At 38.4% G+C, this 9453-nt stretch overlaps 1 protein-coding gene across 1 annotated transcript; it reads left to right on the top strand.

Annotated features, from left to right (window-relative positions):
* Positions 1-991, top strand: LOC110306097 (putative olfactory receptor 3A4). The gene has a single exon (XM_021178282.1). It carries the CDS (start codon positions 16-18, stop codon positions 949-951), a length of 936 nt encoding a protein of 311 aa, XP_021033941.1. The 5' UTR covers positions 1-15; the 3' UTR covers positions 952-991.
* The last annotated feature ends 8462 nt before the right edge of the window (positions 992-9453 follow it).

Below are 9453 nucleotides of genomic sequence, written 5' to 3'. Positions count from 1 at the left end.
TGGTGGAAGAGAGGCATGGATCTAGGAACCTTGGGAAACGATTCCTGTGTGAGCACATTTGTCCTACTGGGTCTCACAGAGACTCCAGTTTTGCGACCCATCCTCTTTGTCATCTTCCTTCTTGCTTATGTAGCTACGCTTGGTGGCAATTTCAGCATCCTGGCTGCTATCATTATAGAGCCCAAACTCCACACTCCCATGTATTTCTTCTTGGGGAACTTGTCTATGCTGGATGTTGGATGCATTAGTGTCACTGTTCCTGCCATGTTGAAACATTTTCTATCCAATGACAGACACATTCCCTATGGGGCCTGCCTCTCACAGCTCTTCTTCTTCCATCTCCTGGCTGGGGCAGACTGCTTCCTTCTGACTGTCATGGCCTATGATCGTTATCTGGCTATCTGCCACCCCCTCACCTACAACACCCATATGAGTTGGAGGATTCAGAAGGCCTCAGTGTGCCTGTCATGTGTGTTTTCCTTTAGCAATGCACTGACCCAAACTGTTGCCTTATCTACTCTTAAATTCTGTGGTCCAAACACAATCAACCACTTCTACTGTGACCTCCCTCAGCTCTTTCAGCTTTCCTGTTCCAGCATCCAACTCAATGAGCAGCTGCTCTTTGTAGCAGCAGCCTTCATGGGTGTGGTCCCCTTGGTCCTCATCACTGTGTCATATGGCCATGTGGCAGCTGCAGTTCTTCGTATCCGGTCTGCTGAGGGCAGGAAGAAAGCCTTCTCTACATGCAGCTCTCACCTCACTGTGGTAGGCATCTTCTATGGGACAGGGGTCTTCAGCTACATGCGTCTGGGGTCAGTGGAATCTTCAGACAAGGACAAAGGCATTGGCATCCTCAACACTGTCATCAGTCCCATGCTGAACCCACTTATCTACAGCCTTAGAAATCCTGATGTGCAGGGTGCCCTACGGAAGGTGCTCACAGGGAGGTAGCCCACTAATGACACTCTTTTCTTTTGGCCTTAACCAATGTCAGAGCTCCTCTCATTGCTTCTAAGTGATATTGAGATTAACAGAAGTGAAGTGTGTGTATGACAAAATGGGGTACATCCTTGGTTAGGAAGGGGAGTTCCCTAAAACTATCACTTGCATCATCACCTCCACATACAAGGTACTAAGTGACTAGTGTCACTACTTCCATTATTCTCCTAATCATATAAGGTGGGTGCAGCTGACATATTGTAGATCAGAAACCTTAACTTCAGAGAGGTTGAGTAACTTCCTCAAAGCCACAGGGCTAGTGAGTGTCCGAGCAAGGATTTTATCCTGGAGGCAAGCTACACATGTAACTATTGCTTCTTAGTGGTAATAGATTATTGCAAGGAGGAGGGACACCCTAAAGTAAAGAGGTGTTAATAAATAGAAAATAATAAAGAGTAAGAAAAGAAATGTCAGTGTGATAAAAACTATATCCACAATTAAAACTGAATTAAGAGATTTTTATTTCTTTGCTGAATCTGATTTGTCCAAAGAAGCTGTTGCAGATTGAGGGTTTTCAAGATATCAATTTATGAGATAAACAAATAAAAAGACAACAGATCTTAAAACATAATTCATGAAGAACAGGCATTGTTTAGAAAAATCATAGAAATAAGGCAGAATGTTTCCCCATTAGACCACCTACAGCAAAGGACAAATGATTGTGGAAGGATGCTCACTGAATGATCCAAAGACTCAGGCTGTTTGAGCCTATATGGATTTATCAATAGGCTTTTAATTAGAAAGAGGTTTGTCACATTTTATCTAAATAAAAGTCTATTAATTAGAAAATCTCATGAACTGAAAAGAAAGTTTTGGTACCTATCCTTGAACAGGAAACTGACTGCTCCCTTCATGTCACCTTAAGGAGGAAGCTGCCTCAACTGAAAGCTTTAGACAGCTGCTTCTACAACACAACAAAGTGTGTGCCAATTAAAAAGTTAGAGGTGCTAGGGAGATAGCTCAGAGGATAAATCGCTTTCCATATAAGTGTGAGAACTGAAGTTCAGATCCTCAGCACCCACGGGTATAGTAATAGATATTGTAGCCATCTGTAATCCAAGCTCTCAGAAGGCAAAGGCATGGTGGTATCCTTAGAGCAAGCTCAGACAGGATTATAGTTTAGTGGGGGACTCCACCTAAGCAAGAAAATAGAAAGTGATTGACGAAGACAGCAAATGTCAGCTTTGAACCACCATATGCAGGTGCATACACATATATACCCACACACATGTAAGCATGCATTCATATACATACACACTCACACAAATATATGAGAAATAAAAAAAATACAGAAAATATAATAGAGGGCACCATTAGGCTCACTATTTACAGATAATCAAATGGACAGTTAATATATAATTATTAAAAATGCTTTTGTCCATGATACACATTTGTAAAGAACAGAATTGTTTAATGCCTAAAATTCTATAATTTTGCCAACATAGGTGAACTCAATAATATGGGTGACTCTCTCTCCATGATATTAAATGTAGATAATTGCCATCCTTTTTGTGGCTGCATAGTATTTCTTTCAGTAGATGAGGTGAAATGAATGTATTTATGTACTATTAGGAGATTACATTGAATATGATTGTTCTAATAATCTGGGCTGCATGGTATGCAGGGTAGCTTCCTGTGTGTTCATATGTGCACTCTCTTCCAATTGCTAAATAGAAAAGCCTATCATGAGGATTCCTGGGTCAAAGGATATGAACTCTAAGAAGACGGAAACCCAGGAAGCCAGGCCCTGGGTCAAAGTGTATGAACTTTAGAATACTTAAAAACATTTGCTAGAGACAGAAACTGTTTGATTATGTCTTTTCCTGCAAGATCCCAGTACTTTTGGATTGCTTCCTGAATATGGGTCTCCCTACACATTCCTGGTTGGCCAGGACTTTCTATGTATCTCAGACTGCTGCAAACTTGTGCTGATTTCCCTGCCTTTGCCTCCAGAGTGCTGAGATTACAGGAGTGCAGTATACTTAACATTCTTTGGATTTTATATATAAGACTCCAAGGACTCCTCCCACTTAAATGTTAGTTTTTTAAAAAATCCTGAATGTGGTAAGAGATTAAAGTGAACTCAGAGCTATGAAACCATCTTAAATTATTCTGTGATTTGAATGCTTTGTTTCCCTCAGACTCAGGATTGCGATCTTTGATCTCCACATGGTGGTGCTATTTGGGAACTTTTGAAGTGGGGCCTAGTTTGAAGGTGTAGATCATTTACACTGCATCCTTGAGGTAATATCATCCCTGACTTGTTCCCATTTTACTGTCTCTACTTCCTGTCCACCAAGATATAAACTGCTCCTGGCCTTCCCCGCCATGATGGACTGAAGACCTCTAAAATTGTAAGCTAGAATAAATCTTTCCTCCATCCAAAAACAAACAAAAACACCCAACAAAAACTTTGGCTAGACTGACACTCAGAAATGATTGAACAAGCTGGTATTGCTAATTATTGGTTATTTCTATTTGTTTAAATGCCAAATATTATAACCCATTTCTACATTAATTGAAATTAATCATTAGTAAAATTGAATGTTATATTTTAAGAATAGTAGTAGAAATATTTTATATGAAAATATATAAGATGCTCATCTTTATTTTTATGAACTTGGCAATGCTTGAACCTTCTTAATGGGGCTATTGAGTCTCATGTTAATGGAAAATGGGCACTTGTCATTCCAATGAAGTCAACTATGTCTCAGGTAGCATGTGCTCTTTAAGAGTTCTTGTGGGAAGGAGGTAGACACACAGGGAAGATCCAGGGAAAGGAAGTCTGAAAGTGAAGATCACAGATGAGTACAGCTCTCTAGAGAAGTTTTGAAAAAGGCCACAGACAGCACAAAGGAGTTTAAAACTATTATTATTATTATTATTATTTTCTGTTCCCATCTGCACATACAGAAAACCAGAGGAAAGCCTTATGGAGTTAATTTTTTCCTTTCAGCTTTATTTGGGTCCCAGTGACCAAACTCAAGATACCAGGCTTGTATAATAAAGGCATTTATACCCATTGAGTCATCTTGCTGGCTCTATTCATCTTATTCTTGCTTGTTTTGAAACAGGGTATCACCATGTAGCCCTGGCTGGACAGAAATATTGTGAAGAGGACTTTTAATAGTTTTACTGAAGATAAGAGGACTGCTTGCCAGAGTGCTACTGGACAAACACCAGCAGTAGTTGATTGCAGTTAAGTGCTTAAGAATGAAATGATTTCCCGCAGACTAAGAACAAGACCATGAAAATGCAACAGTAGTAAGAGAGATGCTTGATTTCCTATATATAGATATATGTGTGCTGATTAACAAAAGCAGCCACTGAAGTGTTTACTAAGGGGAATAGAGTTAGTGCAACATGTGAGCACTGGCTCTCATCCCTGTTACTACTCTGTCATTTCCCTTTTCAACAGGTGATCTTGCTAAAACGCTGATTGACTGGGTTGTTTAAAATGTCTACTTACTGTTCCTGCCCTACAGAAACCCATAAAGAAAATTATAATGAAATGCTTTAAATGCAACAATAGTATTTATATGTTCATTATAAAACCTAGGGATTAAACACTCAATGAATCTAAGGAAAATTTAAGCACTGGAAGCCAGGACTATATGGCAATAGTAAATGTAAGGTTTAAATCTATCTATCTATCTATCTATCTATCTATCTATCTATCTATCTATTTCATCTATTTCCTATCATTTATCAATGTATATTTATCTATCATATACCTACTCGCATCTGCACATATATCTATTTATCTGTTCACTTCATTTATTCATCCAGCTGACTAGTGCTTACTAGTGTCCCAGATGTTCAGCACTATTCTATGTAAAGAATACAGAAATAAAACAGTAATTAGAGGCATATACTTCTCCCTTGGAGACTAGTATGGAAACTGCACACTCAGTGGAGTAACCATACACAAATACTACTGGATATAGTAGCAACAATTCCAAGCATGAAAGTATTAGTTGAAAGCATTAGTTGTTGTGAAGGATAGTTTCTTTAACGAAGTGTGAAAGCTACATTTATCTGTGGGTAAGGATAAGATTTAGAATGCAGTTAGGAGCCACTCTGGATTGGTAAAGCGGCAGGCAATAGGTTCTCCTCTAAGACTGATGACTTCATTAGCTTTGGGTAATTGGGTAGGTCTCAAGTACTAGGAAAGATTTCCTTTCTGTTGACCAGGCTTTAGATAGCTGTGGGTTACTGCCAAGATATGAATACCAGTATTGCATCATTAGGGACATCTTACCATCCTTATCATTATTGTGGTTCATAGGAATTTTGGTTATGTAAAACCATTGGTTCTCTCCTTCCCTTGGAATCTTCTGGTGCTGTGAAAGATTTGTTTTTGTTTTCTTTTTGTTTTATTTGTGGGAATTCAAAATTACATCACAAATTTGTACGACAAACTGGAGGTGTGTGTGTGTGTGTGTGTGTGTGTGTGTGTGTGTGAGTGTGTGCTGGGCATTCATGTACACATGTGTGCTCACGTGTGTGAGTGCATATGTGGATATCAGAAGTTAATGGTTAATGTCAGGTGTCTTTCTTGACTGTCCTATATTTTATTGAGGCAGGATCTCTCACTGAAACTGGAACTCCATGATTTGGCTAGTATAGCTAGCCAGTGTGCTGTGGGAATCCTGTCTCAGCCTCCTGAACACTGACATTCGGGCATGCTACCATATCATTTTAGCTTTTATTGGGATGCTGAGGATTCAAATTCAGGTTCTTATGCTTGCACAGTAAGTGCTTTATCTATGGAGTCATCTTTTAAGCCTTGACAGTTAATCATATTAAATAATACATTTATGCCTGGACTCCAGTAATTACAGTTGAAGGTATTTTCCAGGGAGGATTGAAGACATATATCAACATAAAGAATTGCAAACACATATTTACTAGAGCTGATTTGTAATGACTAAGATCTAGAAATAACCCAAATGTTCATCAATGGTAAAGAACCATACATTACATAAATAGGTAAAAAGATAAACAAATTACTATATCTATATAATAGAATAGCTTTTCAGTGAAGAAAAATTTTTAGCACACTAGTATCTTTATCCATATTTGTTTTCTGCTTTTCATGTACCATGGTCTGAAAAAACTACACAAAACGTTACAGAAGGAACCAACACTTAAGTTTTAAATAACTTTTCTTGTAGCATATTGCAGTAACTATTTTATTTTATTGTTAGTTATGATGGTTAATCTCATTTATGAATTGAACTATTTCATAGATGTATATGGGGAATTCATGCTGTATTTATATATGTTTGGACTACACACAGTGGCAGATAACACTTTATCTATATATGTTTAATATATATATATATGTATATATATATATATATATTTGGACTACACACAGTGGCTTTTAAAATATTTTCCTCATAAATAAGGTGGACAACTGTACAGCCATCTCCCACAAATATCAAAAGTATTATACTTATTGAAATCATTAATTTATTAAAAGAACCTGAATAGGGTCTGGAAAAAAGATTCAGTGACTAAAGAGTCTGCCACACAAACATGATGATTTGAGATCAAATCCTCAAGAAACCACCTAAGTGCTACTGAGTCCAGTAGTACTTGTCTGTAATCCCAGTGCTCCCATAACAAGAAGGGAGTCAGAGACAGGAGAATGTTTGGAAGTTCATGGGCCAGCTAGCATAGTGTATGCAGCTGTAAACAAGAGGACTTGACTTAAATGAGATAAAAGGCAAGGACTGACACTTGAAGTCATCCTCAGATCTCCATGTGTGTACTGGAGAATACCTGTACACACACACNGAGAGAGAGAGAGAGAGAGAGAGAGAGAGAGAGAGAGAGAGATTTAAGCCATAGTAAAAGGCAAAACTCTAGGGACAGAAGCCAGATAAGACATTGCTGAGGGCTGTAGTATGTGGAGAGTGTTAATTACAAGGCATCACTTGTGAGCCATAAGGAATCACTGATGCATCCTCCATATTGGGGAAGTGCTAGATCCATTACTGCACATTCTTGCAAACTCATAAACTGTCTGATTAAGCTTACATAAAACACAAGCCAACTTCCCAGAATTATATCTGAAATATGTGAAAATTAAATGAGATCATTGCTGGGTCTCAGTGATCATCTGAAATCCAGGCTGAGCTCCAACCATGGATCTACTTGGACTCAGCAGGCTATCAAAGCATTACGATCATACTCTCCTGTCTCCAATATGTTGATGATGGTGTCATGAATAGAATACTTGTTTAGGTGGTGGAGAGAAACCCTTGTGGACTGAGGTTGTTCTCCTCTGACTCCTTTGAAATTCTTGGGGAATTATATTACTCTTATTTGGGTGCTGATTAGCTCCCAAATGAAGAGAACACCAAGGCATACTCTCAGCTTTTTATAAGCTTTCTGAATACTGACAACCTTGGGTCAACTTAGTAGTTACTCAATTCTCTGTAAGAACCAGAAGCACACCAGGTGCTACAGCGAGGTTAAGTGCCTTACAGTCCTCCATACCACTCCAACAATCTGTTTTCTTTACTTGTCAAATAAGGACATGTGAGAGAACATCCATGAACTTCAGATAGTCTTTTTGTTTGTTTGTTTTTTTTACTATCTATGTGTAGGAAAAGTCTCAGATGATGATAAATTAGAAGTGGCAGTGATGATGAGCCTTTCCTCTCTGAGTAATTGGGAGGGAAAGGAAAATTCATACATATATACATATGTATCTGTATGTATGGCAGGGGCCTGGAGAGTCAATAGGAGCTGGGGGAAAAAGAGTAAAGTGTCTATTCAGAACAAAATCTGTTATGTGTGATCTTGTAAGTTTTTTGAGCTTCACTTTTCTGAAAGATAGCCAATGGATTTTTGTAGAAAAGGGCATAATGATGGTGATGGGATTGGTGTAGGTGCAGGAGTGCCACACTGTCCTATGATGACCCATTACCCTAATAAAGATAAACTCTTTATCTGGAGTTGTGACCTTTGCAACTGTGCTACTGGTCAAGCGCGGAATGATCAGGCTAACTGCCTATGATGCCATAGGAGGGAAAACTCAACTGAAGACTGGGCTGTGTAAGGAGAATTTCCTTGAAGGCATAGAGCAACAGCTAAGGATTGAGTCCCAAGGGATGTTTTTTAAACTGTGGAGGGGGCACTTTTGACAGAAAAAGTAGAAGTTAAGTTACAGGGAGAGATTGGCCCAGCATAGGCAAGGGTCCAGAAGCAGAGTCAAAGAAAATTCTCCAGAACTACTTTCTATAATCACAATAAAAGGGCCTTTGATTTCTTGTTTCTGTCCATCCACTGTGAACTTATTGTCATATGAGGTGAGTGGAATCCAGTGAAATATCCCCCAGAATTTCAATTCCCCATTTGCCTTTGAAAAGCTCCTGCTCTTCCTTCACGCAGGTGCGCAGTAATCATGTGTCCTTGTAATACTTAGTATCAACTCAATTTTTTTAGTTGCTCTGCAAAGGGATCATCTTTTCACCTGTGTTTCACAAATCACACCCAATCTGTTAATTCCACCACAAAACACTCCTTAATATTTGACCAATAATTATTAATGAAGATAAATGGATGGGACCCTGACTTTTTAGAATAGTTATTTGGATGCTAATACTGATAGTTTTAGAATGTCATACCTCTTTTTATTATACACAGTGTCACCCCAAAAGGCCTAGTAGAACACATGTCAAAGTAATACAATGTAAATATTTTGGGATTGCTGCTAGACAGTCCTTAGTTTGTGCTAGCTCTTGGGAACATTAGGACCTAAGAGTGTTTATAAAATCTTTGTAAGCATCAGTATCCTCATTATATAGAGGCACAGTAGTTACTTCATTGAATTTAATGAAATTAAATAAAAACAGCTATATACACTACATCTAAATGTTAATATTCTTTAAAAAATGTCAACCGCAGCTCCAGTCTTCCACCTCCATGTATTTCTGTACTTTGGCTCATTTCTTGCTCTTCTCCGTTATCAATCTCTTTATGCCTTTTTGAGTTCATGAAAACTTTTTTATTACTCTTTTATCTTATGTTGCTATTAACCGTATGGTGTACTTTGTAGAACCTCATGTACTTACCAGCCAGTGAGAGTTGCTAGTCAGTTTCTATAAACTGATACAAATGTAAAATGTATGGTAGTATTGAAATACTTGCACACCATGTTGGTAAATAGCCACTCAATCAACCCCTTTCCCAGTATTTTCTGGTTTTCTCTCTGGACCAGTAGCTAAAAGGTTGATTATTTGGTCAGTAGGACTCTTTAGAAAACTGCAGGATACCTGCAAAGTAGGGAGGTATTGACTTTAATAGGCAGGTGGTGTTCTGCACATACCATACCAGCACCATGTAGATGCTGATTGCATGTTCACACATGCCTCTTTCTTTCCCTATTTGTAAGATCTATCTCTTCCTCTTTTGCCCTCCAGCTCATAGCAGTGGCCT

Source organism: Mus caroli, chromosome 11 (assembly GCF_900094665.2).
Source record: "Mus caroli chromosome 11, CAROLI_EIJ_v1.1, whole genome shotgun sequence".
Lineage (NCBI taxonomy): Eukaryota > Metazoa > Chordata > Mammalia > Rodentia > Muridae > Mus > Mus caroli.
Note: the sequence above shows the minus strand (reverse complement) of the source record. Positions and strands in the feature narration are given on the sequence as shown.